The sequence below is a fragment of the Artibeus jamaicensis genome, unplaced genomic scaffold (genome assembly GCF_021234435.1).
Source record: "Artibeus jamaicensis isolate MK-2021 breed Jamaican fruit bat unplaced genomic scaffold, CSHL_Jam_final contig_467, whole genome shotgun sequence".
In the NCBI taxonomy this organism is placed as follows: Eukaryota; Metazoa; Chordata; class Mammalia; order Chiroptera; family Phyllostomidae; genus Artibeus; species Artibeus jamaicensis.
Window position 1 is genome coordinate 2980872 of NW_026521845.1, and position 18949 is coordinate 2999820.

Consider the following 18949-nt stretch of genomic DNA (forward strand, 5'->3'; position numbering starts at 1 on the left):
TATTCACATCCGCATTTTTAATACATTTGCTCCCCAGTGTAAACAAGGTCCTGATCAGGAGCCACTGTGCTCACGTAACATGAGAAAGCAGTGTTGTGGGACACAAGAAGTTGGTATGATCACTGCATGCTCTCCTTGTAGGGACCTTCCTGAGACACCAAATCACGATCGAGCTGTGGACAGAGTCTTGAAGAATAAGGAGAGACGGGAGATTTGGCTGTTTCATGATACCAAGATAAGACGTGATTTCATCCGTCTCACAGTGGATTTGTTTTTGCCAGTGAGACCAGAAATACTCAAAGTCATTGACTGCTATCCTAGTGGCTCTCACCTCACTGGGGGTGACCTGGCACATCTGTCCCCACTGAGCCAGCAAAGCCAAGGGGGCCCTGGCAACATGGGCCCAAGGACTCCTCCATACCCCCATGTCTGTTGCTGCTGGCTGCTGCGTGGTAGCCACTGAGCGGGGCCATGACTGCAGGCAGCTGATTACCAAGCCCTGTTGACCTTGGAGCCAGTCTGTCTCGTTAGGACAGTTTGTCCAGCTCCGCTCTGTGTTTATCTGATCATTTGCCTTGGGTGTGAAGGGGACACTTGAATTCCTTGACATTCACATTCCTGAACAACTTCTTCACCCTTAGCCTCCCACTGTCAATGGCAGTAGGTAATTGTACCCCTGATAAAGGTATGTACACACTTCCACAGACACACAGTCTCACCTACACATATAATCTCTCTCACACACATGCACGCGTGCACACCTACACACAGGACTATCCATTGGTTTTCAGTTTTGTTTTGCTCTTGCCAACTGTGTTTGGCAGGAAAAAAGCAATTGTTCTCCATGTGCAAATGAATGGAGAGGAGAGCAAAACAGAAGAAAAAGCCAGTGCACAGGAGTGTCCTGGGTCTCCAATGAGTAGGAGAATCAAGCAGAGTGGACCCTCTCTGGAGTTAGGTAGGCAGAGACGTCTGAAGCAAGCTGCAAGTGATTGCTTTTGAGAGAGAGAGAGAGAGAGAGAGAGAGAGAGAGAATGTCTCATTTTGCAGAAAGAGACCGGAAGAAGCACCCAAGTTTGCTGGGGCATTAGAAAGTGACATTAAACCTGAGACCTAGACGGAGGGGCTTATTGTGCAGCCACATGGGAGAAAGAGCTTCCACGTTGTGGGAATAAAGTGTACTGAATCCAGGGATGTGGGCATGCAGGGTGCATTTGGATGAACCAAGCAGAACAGGGGCAGGACGTTAAAGGCGGACAGGAATAAGATCCAGAGCAAGGAAATCTTTGCAGGCCTTGCAAACAGAAATTTAGACTTCCTTCTTCAGGCCTGTGGTTCCCCAGCTGGAGTCCACAACCCCCTGGGAAGCTGTGGCGTTAATGACAGATGTGAGAATCGACAGGAGCACCGAGTATTGCGTGCAGAAGAATGTCACTCACATATACTCCATTTTTTCAATTATACATAGATGCTTTTGTGATGAACTTAGTGTCAACTGAAAGCATTCCCAAACCTAACATAAAATGAACCATTATTTTTGAATTTGCAAAGGCTTTTACTATTGTTATCTCAACTAATGGGACGGTGCAATTACAGGTGGCTTTTTCTCATTATGTATTTTAGCAAAAATAGTCAAACTACAATTGCTATCCAGTGGAATCTGCAAAATTTGGAGGCGTTATGAAATGTTTGGAAGTCAAGATTGGGGTGATGGAGAACCATTCAACATTTTTGAGAAGTGAAGGGACTCAGAACTTCCAAACGAAGCAAGCAAACAAACAAACAAAAAAACTGTTGGCAGACTGGAGGAGGAGACACGAGGAAGGCCGGAGAAAGATAAGGTGTACCTGAATGCCCGCCATGGTGTGGCTAAGGAGGAGAAGGACAGTGAGGAGAACGCCCAACCGTGGGACCTGGTGATTAGATGTGAACATGCAGGACAGGAAGTCTGGGCTGATGACAGTTCTGGTTTGGACAGGAGCACAGCTGTCAGGGTGTGTCCAGAGCATTCCCTCAGGCAAAGAGCACTCAGGGACACAGGAGGCAGGTGTTGGGGAGCAAGGAGCTGACCTCTGGGTGAGCACAATGGCCTGCAGAATGAATGGCCCCCAAAGATGTCTATGTCCTGTGCCTGTGACTAAGTGGGACACACAGCAAAGAGGCATTAGGCCGGGGATGGAATAATGATTTCTAATCTGCTGACCTGGATATGGGGGATTAGTCTGAACGCTGTGGGCAGGCCAGTGTAATAATAAGGATTCTTAGCTATGGAAGAGGACATAGAGGTGTCAGGCAGCTTCCCGGTGAGAAAGACGTGACCGCCACTGCTGATGGTGGTGGTGGGGGGGATCAGGAGCCAAAGAATGTAGGTGGGCTCTAGATCTAGAAGAAAACGGACCCCCGCTCCCAAGCTTCCAGAAAGGAACACAACTTTGTCATCACCTTGATTTTAGCCCAGCGTCACCCATAAAACAAAGCCAACTAAGTATTCCATCACCAAAAGGCTTTATTTGGGGGGAAAAGAAAGGACTGCAATCCAATACAGGCAGCCACGGTGAACACCACATGTACACACTGACCTGGGGGAAGAGGAAGTTCAGGGAGGGACAGGTACAAGCCTGGAGCTCTGCTGTGAACATCGAGCTCTTCCTTCCTGTAGGGCTCTCAGGAGGACCATAGATTGATAGCTCCTCCCCCAGGTCATAGCTCCTCCCCCAGGTCCTAGCTCCCCCTAAAGACCCTCTAGATTGCTGTCCCAGTTAAGGTCTCTGTGGCAAACTTTATCACCAGTGAGACCCATTTTGGATTTCTCACCTCCAGAACTATAAGGTAAAGAAATTTGTGTTGCTTTAAACCATTACGTTTGTGGTAATTTCTTACTGCAGTGTTAGGAAACTGATAGACCAAGTTCAATTCTAAGTACCAGCAGGACATTCAGAAGGAGAATTAGTGGAGATGCGAGATGCTGCTCCAGGATGTATCTTTTTAGAGATAAAGCTCGGGCTCCCAACCACATGCCTCTTTCATATGTCAACTGTGTCTCTTCAAGACCTGGCTTTATTATCAAGATTATGCATTTTATGGGAGATGAGGCAACTGCGGTTGGGTGAGTCAGACGAATAAACAATGACACACATGGCTTTAGATTCACAAAACCCAGAGACGCTAGTCTGAAGCAAGAACTTCTTGCATGAAAGGAGGTGCGGGAAATCCCTGCTGAGGCCTGGAAAACACAGAGATCCCCTGACTTCTGCACAATACTCACTGTGCTGCCTGGCCCTCAGTCCCCAAGCTGCCTCTGTCTGCTAAACCCAGTGGCTAAATCCAATTCACCATCTGCGGGATTAGCACAGAGTTCCTCCTCGTGGGCAGGAGGCCCGCGGGCGTCTCACTGGCTCAAACAGCAGCATCTGTTCCATAGTCGGACTGTGGACTTACTAGAGTAATTTATATTATTTTGCTCTTGTTTCATAAAAATGAGCAGAAATGAAAAAATGAGTGTGTTATTATCCATAAAAAACCAATGCCTCATAAAATTTGATAGAGTTGAAGATGAAAGCCACTGGGGGCCAATAGCAAGTTGATCAACTGACTGTCCTGCTGGGAAAGAAATGAACAAACCTACCAACAAGACCAGCCAGAGTGGACATTTACTGAGCCCTTACGGTGCCCAAGCACTTTGTAACCCCGTCAGCCCGCCGGGGTAGGTGCCCTGCCCATTCCCTTACAGATTTGAAAGTGCAGACACACAGAGGTTGAGAGGTCAAGCAGCTGAAGGAATCACAACTGGTAAGAGGCACAGCAGGGGTCCAAGCTCCAACAGCCTGACTCAGGGTCCCTGCTCTCTCCTCCCCTTCCTTCCCATTGGCACCACCCCTCCCTCCCTGATGTCACGGTCTCCCTGACCTCCTTCCTCCCCTCCCCTCCTCTGACCCCAACATCATTGCCTCCCTGGTATCATCCCCTCCCTGATTCCATCTCCTGCTCCCTGCCCTGCAGTCCTGTCCTGTCCACACTGGCTTCCAGGACACGTCAGACATTTTTCTGCCTCAGGACCTTTGCACCTACTATTCCTATCAGAAAACTTTCTTCCACATACTTCTTATTCCCTCACCTCCTTCAGGTCATCTACACACCCCCATGAAGCCCTCTGAGACCTCCTGTGGCTGGACAGGGCCCTCTGTCAGTGTGTCCTGGGAAGGCCTGTCCGGGGCATGAGAGGTGGGATTGGGGCTGGGTGAGAAGAAACTTCCCGGTGCCCCTGGGCTGGAACCAGGCTGCCCGGAGGAGGCCGGGAAGGGCAAGCTGGCTTTTCACACTTCGGGGCAGGAGCAGGTGGGCTGTGGTTGCTCCCTGCACAGTATGGCAGTGCTCACATTTGCATTGGATATGAAAGTTGTAGCCTGGCCTCAGAGGCACTGGGGGGAGCAGAGTGGGCGGACCCATCCTTTACTAAGATGACCAGGAGCACGGGCCACCCCCGTGAGGCTGGAGGGTGGAAACAGGCTGACGCTGGCCCCTCAGAATGGTCCTGTCCCTGGGGCCACATTCCCTGCAGCCGGTGGTATATATAGGGCCGCATCTGGGTGACAAGACTGACCACGAGAACTTGAGAACAAATACACATGCAACATGAGGGCGTCTCCCAGTGTCACTGGCGATGGCGCAGCCTGTGCCCTGCTGCTCTTCACTGTAAAGATGGGGGGCTCGTGGTGCCTTTGACCTCTAATCCCCTCCACAGGTGGTGGAAATCTTGGACATTTACCTGCATATACAGATGTTTACCTGTGCATTACTGTTTACACACAAGGCAACGGAGGCTCAGACCTACCAATAGCTCCACCTCATCCCACACTGAGTGCTCCTCCAAGTCTGGGCTCCTGGCTCCAGGAACAGCACTCCTTCATCTCACTGGGACACCAGCCCACCACCCACCACAGATGAAGGGCCAGAGAGTTCTTACATCAGGCTGTGACCCCTGAATTCTCAAAACCCCATACCGAATAAGCGTTGAATGCTGGTTGGGGCTGTATTCCCCAAATGCCCCAGGGGGTCATGCCTGATACTTCTCGGCCAGCCCGCTTCTCTGTGTGGCTGAACTTTTATTCCCCTCCAGGGAAACTCTTTTGGAGGAAAGGCACCTGCAGGTCTAGCCACAGGTCAGCATTTCTTTCACACCAGTTCATGTACAGCATCTGCAAGGACAACGCTCTGCTCACTGTCATTACACTTGAAAGGTGAAAGGACAGCTTGGTAAGGCACCAGGTGACGACAGGTTGGGAAGAAGACTTGCCCTCGTATACAAGACCTGGGGGGTTCCTCTTGTCTGTGAAGCCTAGAGAATGTCCCAAAGGTTTGTGTCCACCATACACGGGGACAGTTTTGGAATATATTGTATTTTTAAACCTTAGACAGCCTACACTGGAGGAGGTGAGCCAAAGAATCCAAAGACCTATAACCAAGATTACTCTATCCAGCAAAACTTTCATTTAGAATGGAAGGGCAGATAAAGTGCTTCTCAATTAAGATCAAGTTCAAGGAGTTCATCATCACCAAGCCCTTATTATATGAAATGTTAAAGGGACTTACCTAAGAAAAAGAAGATAAAAAAGATGAACAGTGAAAGGACAGCAAACTCACAGTTACTAAGAACCACACTTAAAACAAAAGCAAACTAAGAGGACAGCTAGATCAGGAGCAGAACCATAGAAATGAAGATCACATGGAGGGTTAGCAACAGGGGGGTGAGAGGAGGAGAAGGGGGGAGAAGGTACAGAAAATAAGTAGCATAGACAGTAGATAGAAAATAGATAGGGGGAGGGTAAGAATAGTATGGGAAATATAGAATCTAAAGAACTTGAGACACATGGTCATAAACTAAAAGGGGGATGGTGGGGGTGGGGGGTGCAGGGTGGAAGGGAATGAAGGGGGGAAATAGGACAACTGTAATGGCATAATCAATAAAAAAAAAAAAAAAAAGTGGCATTTTCCGAAGCACAACTCTACTAAAATCTTCTCTGGGACATGAAGCTTCGGGTTCAACGTGTGTGCTTTGAAGGGTAGCAGCTCTATATTTAACACAAGCACATATTTTCCAAAGCTTTCCACCCACATCTCCTTTTTTCACGGAGAAATAAGAATGGTGGAAACCCTTGAGATGATCAACTGTACCTTTAGTATTCCCTAAACTGCTGCAACGTATTGAAAACTGTTGCGTTTAAATGCCAGTCCCCGGGGTGCACAGGTCGTCTCAAGCCGGATTAAAAATAACCCCCTGGGAAGCCCTCAGAACCGGGCCACACAGGCGTTGTTCAGTAACCACTTCCCACCAGGGCCCCCGAAAGGCAGAAGTCGCCAAAGCCCCGCCCAGGGGGACCAAGGGAGGCCTTCTGCACGCTATCATTTGCATACAAGTTTCGTGTTCTGTCTTCGAAATTAATTTGCTTTGGACTCCTTGACATTTGCTTAAATATAAAATCCTGTTTAAAATGACTTGTCAGTCAAGTAACTACCTCTGCACACTGGGGCAGCCACAGCCTCCTACAGATGGGGGAGCCAGGCACACAAGCTCAGAACGCTTCTCCTCAGGTCCTTTTGGGGCACGTCCACAAATATGGACATTTTATTCACTCGGGTTATAACTAAATGCTTTAGATTATGGATACTGTCAATGTACTGAAGGATAAAGAAGAATGAGCAGTCTACGTATTTGCATTTTTAAACAAAGAAATTAGTTAATTTTATTTACTAACAGAAATAAAAGAAGCCCCTAGCCTAAAAGCGTAACCTAATCTTTTACTTTTTTCTATGGAAAAACACGAATTGGCTTTTTTTAAAACATAAAACACAACACAAGGCCCACAGATAAAACCCTTGTCTGCTGCCTCCACGGAGATTTGCCACTAGGTTGGTTTTGGTACGTCTGCTTCACCCACTGCACATCTGGGATTACGATTCAATGGGTCAGGCTACCTTTTGGTATCTCAGAAGTACACCTGTGGTGTGGCAATTCCATCGTCCAGAAGATTAAGCCCTAAAAACTGCCACCTTGAAGAATACGGATGTTTCACAAGTAGGTGGTTTTCTGGCCGCCTCCCAGTGAGGACAGAGCATAGTGCGGGAACTGTGGCCCAGCACATACCCCGCTTGGGGGCCTCGGCAGACGCCCTGACCCTTTTGACCCCTCTGACCTGCTGCGACAGACTGTGGGTTTAACTGGCTGTTTTAACAAATTTTAAATAGGTTCTGAGAGATGTTCGTGTTTTGTCTTAAGATGGTCTCAAAAATGTGCTTGGATACCCCGAAAGTCACGGGGTATGATCAAAAAGAAATCTGTTCCAAAACATGTCGACCGAAAGAGGAAGCCGCAGGCCCCTCGGTCTGCGTTTATGGCCAGGCCTTTCCCCGTTCACTGTTCGAACGTCTGACTCGGCAGCAAACACAGCCATATGTGTGCATGTGCGCGCATGTGTACAAGTACCTTTGGGCTACTTAAAGAAAAGGTGCGTCTGTGTCCCACACACATTAGCTGCAGGCTTTTCCAGAGTGGTCACGCCCCTGCAGGAGGGACAGCTTAAGTATGGAAGTTTGGAAACAATTCGACAGGTGCTCCCTAATGCTCGGGCAATTTGGTGCGTGTGGACTAACTGCTAACATCAATTTCGATTTCGAGATGAATCACTCCCTAAAGAAAACGTATCTGCTACTGGCTGCCACTTGGCTTTAGTCCACATAAGGTGCAGGCTACGTTTGTACAGCATCAACAGAAATGGTCTCAGAATGGAAAAATCCCACTAAACAATGTTGTCTTTTTGGTCTACACAGTGCTATAGAGTTAGTGGGTAGGTTGTGTTGGTTATTTTCAAATCCTTCAGCAACTGAATATTAACATAGTGACTGGTTTGAGGTTTCATAGGCAGAGGTCTCTCATTTTTTCTGATTTTTGTTCCTTAAAAAAAGAGAGAATAAAAAGTATGGAGTTTCAAAGCAAAGAGTGGTTTTCCCAATAGCTGGCCCTTGATCAAGAACCAGTTAACTAGACCACGGCATTCTGTATGGGAACATGTGGCAAAATTTCATTCTTCACACTCACATTTGAGGTGTCTTTCTCCTATTAGGTATAAATCAAATCCAAAGGTCTAGAGCGCTAATTTCCAACGTTATGAAAAACGCTTAAGGTACTTCGAAAATACGCTGCATAAGAGTCTCATTCCTAAGCTCAGACAAACAACAAGAAAAATCAAAGGCAAGAAAGGATACACACATGGAGAGGCCCCCCCCCCCCGGGACACCACACAGGTTCTCTAAACAGGCTGTGCACCGTAAGAGGAGTCCTGGAAGCTAATATAGCTCCTAATATCGATTTCACCTGAAATGTCTTTCTGGGTCCCCTGCCCACATCATACGAAACAGCAATACTTCTTCCACCAGGACTTGGAGAGGTTTTTCATTTTGTCTGGAGTCCTGCTTTTGGACTTCTTCGGCTGTTGCTGTGTGTCCGAGTACTGAATGCCAGCGACGATGGCCGCGTCAAAGACCTCTTTGAGGTTCTTCTGAGTCAAGGCCGAACACTCAATGTAGGAGGCGGCTTTGATCTCGTCCGCACACAACTTTGCCGCTTCTTCGGGCACGGGTTTCTCTTTGCACTTGTCCAACTCGATGAGGACTTTGACATCTTCTCTGAGATCCGACTGAGTTCCAACGAGGATGATGGGGGCTTTGGGGCAGTGGCGCCGGATCTCGGGCACCCATTTCTCCGTGACGTTCTGGAAGGAGGAGGGGCTGACCACACTGAAGCACAGCAGGAAGATGTCCGTGTTGGTGTAGCAGAGGGGCCTGAGTCTGTCAAACTCATCCTGCAAACAAAGCACCCAAAGGTATCTTAAAAATGCATCTCATCGGCAAACAGAACACCTTAAGTTTTTTTGTGAAAAGGTCTGGCAGGTAATAGAAAGCCCACTGGTTATGGAAAGAAGAGCCCATGTCTTAGAAAGAACCCGGCTGTGCTCACCTAAGTGGGGCCCAGGCTGCACGATGAACAAAATCTGCAAGTGTGTGCAAGTGTCCATAATGCATGTGACCAATCTGTGACTTACCACGGAAAATGCACTTAGATGAATTTCAGAGATAAAAATTCAGGCCAGAGTAACTAACTGAGCTACTCTTCTGAAACGTAAACAGGGTATCCACGCTGATCCCCAAGATCCCCACCGACCGCAGGGAGACCCAGTCCGAGAACACAGCTCCTCTCTGTGTGAACCCAGCCCTGCCCATTCTCACGGCAGTGGTGAGCCAGGCCTCCTTCTTGCCAGCTGCACTGTGCCCACCAGGGCCCACACTGTGCAGAAACCAGAGCTAACCAGACCCGGGGACAGACCCAGAATGGGGACTGAGGACCCCGTCAGGCCACTGTCTCTGACAACTCGAAGAACCTGCGCCTCCCAATGTCATTTACGGTGTCGGTTCATACAGCTTCATTTTTGCTCGATACACCTCTTCCTTCTTGCTATATCATCTCTTTCCCCCTCCTCCCTTCCCTGTCTGTTACCTCCTGTGCTCTGGTCTCTCTGCCAACACCGTAGCTGCATCTTCCCAAAGCCTCCACACACGGTGCTTTGGGAAGATAAAGGGCCAGAGAGAGGGGGTACCCTCCTCCCCTGAGGGTAGAGAGACCAGGCGGAATAGGTCAGAGGTAGTTACTCGGAGTAACCGTCATGTTCCTGCAGTCAGTCTCTTAGGAGAGTCCGTGCAGGGCCTGGGGCTCAGCTGGGAACACACAGACACGGCCTCGGCTCGGACAGAAATGTGTCTCCAAATCAGGGTATTTTCATATCTAACTATAGTTCCCAGTGCTACCATATTCAGTTCATTGAAAGCCTTCCCTTGACTCTCTTGTAGGAAAATATCTACATCCTCCCATTCCTATTTAAAATGTCTATCTGTGGGTACCAACGATCCTCAGGTGTGGTGTGGCAGAGAATTCCCCAGTGGCAAGGAAAGTTCAGGGCATGCTCCGATTATTTACAAACTCCAATGCATGCGCACATTATTCTGCGTGCAATTTTTTTCTAAGCATAAAGGAAACCTGGTGGGTTCCATCTGAACACACTTTCTTCGTCTGAGGCTTGATATTTCCACTGGGGCACATCCACCACCCAACAGTATTAAAGTCGACCAGCTGACAGGATCGGGAATGACTGTGGCATTTCAGAACACCCCTGGCCCTCGGCAGTCTTCCAGAAGCAAGAGTCAGAAAAGAAGGACTTGGGTTTCTTAGTGCCAACGTTGTGCTGAAAGAATAAATACAGACACTCCACCAGGTAGACGATGGCCCAGCTCGGCAGCTCTAGTCATGAAACGTCTCTCTGTTCTCCGGGGCCTCAAAGGAAGGAGTGTAAAACTGAGCCCGGCATGAGGTCAGCTCCCTCGGGCAGCTGCACCGCCGCTGTTGGAAGGCAGTCACCCTTGGCCGGGCTGGAATCTGGGGTTGCATTACCAATAAAAAGAAAGGCAAGCCCAGGGGGCAGGCCTTCAGTCAGGGCATTGGAAATCTGGCTGCCCAGACCTCTTCAGATTCTAAGGGGTTCGGGAAGCAAAGCAGAAATTAAGCCCTCCTGCTCACTGCCCGACGAGAAACCTTAGATATTTGCTGAAATAAACACACACGTGTGCGGTGAGACCAACGGCCGTGTACCTTCCAGCCTCGGCATCTGCATACCTTGGCCAGGTCCGTGGGGAGGATCTGGTTCGGGGGCAGGCAGCAGGCAGTGGGCAGCGGGAGAGTAGCGTCGGCCAAGCTGCAGTCTGATTTTTTGTTTTTATTTTTTTTCAGTATAAAGATTTTCCCAAGTGCCTCATGGGTCAAAAGGCTGAAGAACTTTGACCTCTTATTGGCAAGGCTACAATGAAGTAGTCTTATCACAGTGATTCCTCTTTCTCTCATACCAAAGGCAGATGTCTCCAAGTGCTCAGTCTCGGATCAATTTTCACTTGGTAAGACCGTGAGTGCAGCATTAAAAACTCCTTTTAACATCTTACAGACTACTTACCCTCCCTCACAAGAACACCCAAGGGTACAAGAAGCAACGTGAGGGATTTATCCAGCCAGTGGAGCTGTGTTCTTGCTCTGAGCTTCTCTATGAAACCTGCCCTGGGGCCCCCGGTTATGCTGCCTGTGCTCACATTCTGCTGCAGGTGGAAGTGGAGATGGCTTGAGTCACTGTCAACCACGAGGCTATCAGGAGGACTGCCTGGAGGAGGGGAGTTCCGCTGGCTGAGTCAACACTCAGTCAATATGGCTGGCGTCAAATCAAGTCCCTTAAAAGGTAGTTTTATCAGCTCTGGAGTAAGGACTTAGAAAAGGATGATGGCCAGCTTTGCTAATAGTCAAAACCAATACTTGCTGATACTTGGGAGCAGGAAAAAAAATAACCTTTACCTTTCCCGCTGTGCATTTTTCATAGGGCATTTTTAGAGCTGGTTTTCTACAAATCTTTAGATAGTGGCCTCACTCATTCCACAATCGGGTATACTTTGCTAACCAGTACATCAGGCAAGAAATATACGAAATCCTAATGAACACATTGCTGGGAGATGAGAAAAATTAAATCCAAATAAACCAAAGTTTACCCACTTAGCACTCAAGCTCTAATCCTTAAATAGAAACATCTTTCATGAAAATATTTCTAAAATGATTCTCACATTTCTGTGACTTTTAAACAGCCCATGATAAGAAAAAAATCACTCTTCCTTGAAAATTCCTGATCGTTTCTACAAAGTTTTTTTTCTTTTGTTCCTGATAAAAACCCTATTCCTCTTTCACAGCTGCTCCGAGGTTTTCCCCGGAACCCACCCGCCCTGCACCTCAAGCCAACGTTGCTTTCCTGTTTAGGTAACTCCTCTGAGTTCTTCCACAAGTTCCACAAACTGGTTTGCCTTCCCTACAGACTGTAAGTGTGTTGAGGGGCAGGCTCATGACTAAGTCTGTGTCCTCGGAACCTAGCGCTGCATTCCTTCATGGTGACCAGGTCCTACTGCGTGCCAGACAATGTCCAGACACCAGGTGTGAAGCCCCGCCCAGGAGAACCAGCGCATCACAGGTGATGGGCTGGGTGTGCACAGCACTGCTTGCTCCACCCCCAAAGGGCCCCTGATAACCACGTCTTTTAGTTTCTTGCGTTTTTCTATCTTCCGGTTTATTCCCAGGCTATTAAGTTGCCCCTTCTTGCTTCAGCAGGGAGGTCGCTATTTATTGGTTTATTTCTGCTCCTGGTGAAGGGGAAGCTGCCATGCTCCTTGGGTGGGGTAAGGCCATAACAAGGGAGGCTGGGGGACCACCCAGGATGCTGTGGCCACCGCCAAGGCATTCAGCTGTGGAGCCAGGCTGCCCAGGATGCATTGCCTTGAGCTTTGAGAAATAAAGCTCTGAATTGGCTGCCCCAGAGTTGGTCGGGGGACAGCGTGGCAGCCCTGGCTTGGCTGCAGCTCGGAGCACACTCGAAGCCAACTTCTCAAAAGCTAATGGTCCTGGGACAGCACCCCAGAAAGTGAGACAGGCAAGTTACCTGCCTACAAAGCAGCCCCCGGCACTTTCCCTAACTCCAGCAAGCCCTGGCTCTCAAGCCCTTGTAATAACCTACAGTGTCACTGAGGCAAACTCAAGAGATGGCAGCTGGATTCTACAGAGAACAGAAAGTTCAGTGACTTGAACTCCTTACTGGGAGGTGGGTGGGAGGTGCCAGGTGATGACAGGCCCTGGGGCTCTTGGGAATGCCCCAAGGGGGACTTCACACCCCTGTCCTCCCTGTCACTCCCTGGCTGCCTGATCCAAGTGCCTGGCCCTCAAAACAAGAATAAAATATTCATTGTGTGAGAGTAAGTTCCAGCTCAGTCATTTATCCAGCTCAGGACGGCTCTGACCACCGCATCTCTGCTTCAAGGGACCGGCAGCAGTAGCCCCTGTGAGTCAAACCACAGCACAGGAAGGGAACTGGTGACACCGACTGACACAAGTGCCCTCTTTTTCTTGAGTAAATGTCTTAAACAGTTGTCTTGCTGACCTTTCATAAACTGAGCGTAAGACATTGCCAACTTACTTGGAGCAACGACTACAAAGCATCATTGATAGTTTTTAATGAAAACCAGAAAGTAAATAAGATCAGAAACTCTTGTGAGATAAGAACTGTTCTTGACCTACTTTCCTGCCCCTGCCAAGCTGGCCACACCCCGTTTTATTGGGGGGGGGGCAGCTTCCCCCACCCCAGCCTGGGAGAGAGGGGCCGGTGGCAGGGGCGGGGCTCCTTCCCAGGGCTGCCCAACTACTCAGTTACCGAGGAAGGTGATCTGGGCCGTCCCCTTTCCCAGCAGTGCACGGCGAGGTGATACTGACCTGTCCTGCAGTGTCACAGAGCTGGAGTCTCACCGGCCGCCCATCCACAGACACCACAGCTTAAAAACAAGACCAAAACCACGGTCAGGGGCGTGTCTCTTCACTGTTCTCCGAAGAGTAATAGTTTCAGCCCGCACCGCCATTCGCACCCAAAACCCTCCTGCTCCTACTCTGAGGAGGCAGAGGTTGGCCTAAAACAAGGAGGTCTGCAAGGCATTTTTGTAAACCTCTCTCCAGGACTGACAACTCGCCCCCCCCTCCCCCCCCAACTGCTACTGATGAGGCAGCAAATCCCTAAGCCTTTGATGGGCCCCAGAAGGGCCTGGGTTTCCCTCCTGGTTCAGAAGATTTATTTTCCTGTCACACTAGTTTCAAAAGACCTAAAAACAACCCCAGTGAGGGGAAGGGGGTGGTAAGTGGGAACCAACCTTTAGGCTTTAAATCAGTGGAAAAACCTCACAAATGATTGTTTTCCCTTGGGAAACGGGCTGAGACTTCAGGGTTTATCATAAAATTGTTGCTTGTTTTGAGAACATGTGCAAACACTGGCTGCCTGCATTGTCCTGTTTATGAAAGAGGGCACCGCTTATCTCTGCCCGCTCAAGGAAGAGAGCTTGCACACCTTTCCACCGGGAGGGGCTCTTTGGGGAGCGACCTGCACGGGGCCAGGCCTGGAAGGTCCTACTTGAATTAAACAGTCAGTTCTGTCTCAATATAACTTTCTAGATTGTTTACACATAATTATACTAGTCGGTGGTACAAAAAGAAAGGTAAGAAAACAATGGTATTTAGGTGGGAAACCCATTAGCATAGCACAGATTATCTAGGTAACTCTGAGATGGAAGAAAGCAAGTCCTTGATGTTATGACTTTCTAAGAGATGGAACAGCATTCCCCAAAGAGAGAGAGAGAGAGAGATTGATTCACACTAGCTTCTGTGAATTTCAACTTTTTTGTAAATTTCAAAAAGACCTGAAAAATCAAGAGAAAGGATTCCTTTATCCTTCTGTCCACCAAACCAAATGAAATAGCACCCCAGAGACAAGAGCTTCAAATAGCTGGAAGAGACAGTGAAAGGTACTAAGAATCAGAAACATCCTACGGAGGCGGCGGAAGTGGGGGCAGTCGTGCCGCGGAGGGGGACTCCGAAGACAGAAATCGGGTCTACACTCCAGGCTTAATCCGAACCTACGCCTTCACCAGGGCCGATAGTCCTATTTTCATTAAATCAACTATTTTTCGCTGTCTCCGCGGCTGTTTAAAGTGGAGAAGCCCTTTTCCAGGGAAGTCGAGTAAAGGAAAGGAACTGACACCACAGGCCACAGGTAATGGCACCTGCGCGTCACCTTGCTTGTGAAACTCGGCAGCGGCGCCAGCGAACGTCGACCTGACGCAACTTTCTCTACGAAGCAAACTGACCGGGCAACCTGGACTCCACCTGTTTGATTCCCGCTCTGCCCCCTTCCTCGGGCTCAGGTTCTGACTCCCGTTCCCACCCCCTCCGCGGGCTCTGGTTCTGGGTTCTCCATTCTCTCCGCGCTTGCCCGGCCCCCGAGGCTCGGGGGCCGCCCCGCACTCGGCACCTGGTCCGATTCCCAGCTGGAGCCGGGCCCGCGGTCCTGCAGCCCTACGGGCGTCCTCTCCGCCCGGGGTCGGTCAGCACCGCGTCCGCGGACGGCGGCCCCGCGCCCTCCCCGCCGCGCCCGCCCCCCGGGCCGGCTCACCCGAGAAGTTGTCGAAGGCGGTGGGGATGTACTCGGTGGGGTAGCCGTTGGTGGTGTAGCTCACCACCAGGCTCGTCTTGCCCACCGCGCCGTCGCCGACCAGCACGCACTTGATGCCGCGCCCTTCCGCGCCGCCCGCGCGCCCCCGGCCCCCAGGCGCCCCGGGCCCGCGCCCCCCACGCGCCCCGCGCTCCCGGCGGGGCGGCACAGGCGGCGCCTCGCAGCGGCCGGGGAATGCGGGGTCCCCCTGCTGTGGGGGCATCGGTCCGAGCTCTTGGCTGTGCAGGCGCGGGCGAGCAGGGCCCGGCGCAACCGCCCCTCCGTCCCGGAGCCCTCCGGGAGGGAGGAGCTGTCACCGACCGCTGCGGGCGCGTCCCCGGCCACCGAAAGCCGCGGTTCCAGGCCGCTTGGCTCCCAGACAAAGGCGGCCGGGGAGGGTCGCGGTCTGTGCTCCGGCGTCGCCACCCGGCTCTGCTCCGCACGATAGGAGGACTGCGGGCCGAGCACTGTGGAGCCTGGGAGCTCTGTCTCCTCCCGGCTTTCCGGCGACACGACGCGTGGGGGGCGGGCGGGGAGGGGAAGGAGGCGGGTCCCGCTCGCAAGCTCAGTCCCCGCGCCGAGGCCACAGCGCCCCCAGCCTGCGCGCCGGGCGCCTGCAGCCGCTTCGGAGGCGGTAGGGTGCCTGGCAGGCGGGGTTGCCGGCGCGGGCTCCCGGGACTCGGAACACCCGCTCCCGGGACCGACCCCATCTCGCGAATACTGCTCCGGGGTGCGGCGCTTGAAGGAGCCGCGCTGTCGAAGGGCAGGTTTCTCCTCCCCTGCACGCAAGAGCGACCCCACCTCTGGACTGACCGGGTGGTTCCGCCTCACTGCGCCCACGTGGGCGGGAAGCTTGAGGTTCCTCCGGTTACCTCTGCCACTCGTCCCACTCGTCCCACTCGCCCCTCGCCCCTCACCCCCACCTCCGCTTCTCTATCGGAGCCTGTGCTGCGGAGCCCCTCGCGGGCCACAGCGCTCCAACCAAGGAGGGAGTGGGGGAATGAACTCAGTGTCTGGTGGGGGCATGTCGTCTGAAGGACGGAGTTAACAAGCAACTAACAAAAAAGAAAAGTCCATCGTGTAATTTTTTTTAAAAAGTCATCGTGGGATTTTTCTTCTAAAATAATCTATTCTTTTTCATTTGGGAGCAAAGGATGACAAGTCCATTGTTGGTGCATATTTGACTTTCCCTTTCCCAGGCCGTAAAACAGCACATTTCTTTATGGCCCCAATTCTCCATTGACCTAAATGAAATGTGGTGACAATATTATCCGGAAAGAAAAACGTCCATTTCTGTTTGACGACTTCCTGTCTACTTCCTCTTACATGTAGGCAACAGTCCATTCAGAAAACAGGGACACTTCTCTGAGCCTAGCTGGGACACAAGGGCCCCTTGGGCGGGGGAGGGACGGTTATCGTGGGTGAGAAGAGGCACATACCATGAACACGGATACTAATGCTCAACTAATAATACAAATGACAGTAGCTAATAAATACTGAGCTTTTGTTATGGGCCGGACAATTGCAAGCCCTCTGCATGCACTAGTTCCTCTAATCTCAGCACTGCTTAAACCCATGCTGTGGGTATAAAAGGAGAAAATCTGAGGCACAGAGCTGTGAAGTAAGATGCTCCAGTTCCACAAGCTAGTGAGTGGCGGTGCCCGGATCCAAACCCAAATAGTCCCACTCCAGAATCTAAGCTCTTAATGTCCGGAAAGCAAAGATAAGCCCAGAGGATAAACTCAGACTTGGAAGTACCACCGTGGTCCCAAAGCGGGTTTATCAGAAGCTTCTGAATCAGAGCCCCTCACCAGCAAAGAACCCCTTCCAAGGCCCTGGGGACCCTGGCAAGGTGAATATATGGTTATTCTTTTGTAAATTTTGCAAAATAATATGGTTTAATTACCATCAGTTAAGTCCACTGTTTCTTTCCACCCTAGCTTCCCCTCAAACTGAGTGGCTTTGAAGTGGCCATGTTTATTTTAGGGGTCAGCCAAGGAAATGGAAGTTAGGGGGGGCATTGCCTTAGGGTTTAATGGACACAGGGCCAGGTCTAGGCTGAGGGAAGGGAGACACCATGGGAGCAAGACTGAAGGGGGCCAACGCTGCATTTGCTTGACCCTGAGAATGAGCACCCCTTCAAGTGGTGAGCCCCGGGCACCTCGCTTGCTCCTCCCTGGCCCTGACCCTGACCCTGACCCTGACCCTGATCATTCTGTGGCTTCCAGTTCCTATGTGGAGCTCTGTGATGACGAGCCGTCCAGGTGTGGGAGTGGCTACCTGTGACGTGCCTACTGCCCTCTGTGAAGTTCTGTTGGTGTCCCCCGGAACCGTCCTGTGTTCCCCAACACAGCAAGGGTTCCAGCAGCACAGGGGTAAATTGGGGTTGAGATGGAGGAAGCCGAAAGCTAAGTCTGTGGCAGTTCTTTCCATTGTAAAACACACAGTGTTGTTAGAGAGGGTTTGGCTGTGTGAACTGCACCTGACCCAAACGGAAGTTCTGTCCTGTCGGGAATAAACGCAGCGAGCGCAATCAATGGTAAATGTGCCATAAATTTTGGGAGGCAATCACATGCCATAGAATTGATGTGAGTCCCTACATCAGTGGGGACACAGGCCTCTAGGAGTGACACATGGCGAGTTCACTGGCACGTGAAGCACATTTTTATTTCCATGGAAAATGTATTGCGAAATTACAGAACTGAAGAAGGGGTCAAAGGGTGTGCAGCGAGAGCAATTTGAGGAGGTGTACAGGGGCATAAAGTTTCAGTTGCGCAAAATAAATAAGGTTTGGCGATTTACTGTGCAATAATGGGGCTGCGGTTCACTGTGGTATAGCGTATCCTTGAAATTTGCTAACAGGGTAGATCTTACTGTTTTCAATATACACACACTCACAGATGCACATACACATGAGGAGATGGGAGGTGTTGGGTATGCTGATTACCTGGATGGGGTGAGTGTTTCACAGTGCATACACATATCAGATCATCAAGTGGTGCATCTTGAATACACGCAAGTTTGAACTGTCAACTATACCTCAGTGAAGTGTGGGGGGTGCAGTTTAAAGATACGGAAAAGAACAGTCTTATCAATGTGTGTCAGGCAGTTTATTAAAGTGTTTCCTTGTGGAATTTTTGAAGTTTGTATCGTTGGTATAAGTTTTATAGCTTGTTGTGATGTAGTTCTATATATATATATATATATATATATATATATATATATATATATATATATTTGTACCTAATTTCTATTCTTAAGTTTTTAATCTTATTACAGAGGCTCCCAAATTTGATAAGTTTCGGGATCTACAAAACTTAGCTCTACAGCTCCATCTGGCCATGTGTCCGTTTGCATTCTTGCTTTATTTTCTTTTTTAGATGCTGCACTTTTTATGTTGAACTTCATCCCATCCCCACTCATTTGGGTTCATCTTTCTACATTCAATTCCATCACCTCCCTGCAGCTTTCTCCAAAATGTATTTATTTCTCCTAAATAAATGGAGGGAGAGTTAATGCTCCCCCTATTTATAATGATCGTCTGTGAGCCACGGAGGAAAGCAGCCCACGCTGCACTGCGTGGCAGCGCATTCCAGTCCGGAGTGGAGAGGCGCCTGGGAAGTGCAGGATGCCAGCAGCGAAGACTCCGCAGGGACCGCGTGTGTTCATCCTATAACCCACACTTGGACTTGTGTGGGGCAAATAGTAGGGTGCTGTTTTTATTTTGGGGCACTTACGAAACTTGTTTAGAATGCATGAATGAAGTGGGATTACTTCTTACAGGAGTTAATCCTCAACAC

At 50.1% G+C, this 18949-nt stretch overlaps 1 protein-coding gene across 1 annotated transcript; it reads right to left on the reverse strand.

Annotated features, from left to right (window-relative positions):
- Positions 1 to 3934: 3934 nt before the first annotated feature.
- Positions 3935 to 15852, reverse strand: RHOU (ras homolog family member U). Its single transcript, XM_037144107.2, has 3 exons — positions 15111 to 15852; positions 13388 to 13446; positions 3935 to 8855 (listed from the first exon to the last, which is right to left on the reverse strand). The coding sequence occupies exons 1-3, from the start codon at positions 15370 to 15372 to the stop codon at positions 8400 to 8402; spliced, it is 777 nt and encodes a 258-aa protein (XP_037000002.2). The 5' UTR covers positions 15373 to 15852; the 3' UTR covers positions 3935 to 8399.
- Between the last annotated feature and the right edge of the window lie 3097 nt (positions 15853 to 18949).

Coding starts and splice junctions, on each gene's coding strand:
- RHOU (XM_037144107.2), bottom strand. CDS start 15,372: ATGCCCCCACAGCAGGGGGACCCCGCATTCCCCGGCCGCTGCGAGGCG. Junction 13,447..15,110: donor CGCCTTCGACAACTTCTCGG/GTGAGCCGGCCC, acceptor CTTGTTTTTAAG/CTGTGGTGTCTGTGGATGGG. Junction 8,856..13,387: donor TCTGTGACACTGCAGGACAG/GTCAGTATCACC, acceptor CTTTGTTTGCAG/GATGAGTTTGACAGACTCAG.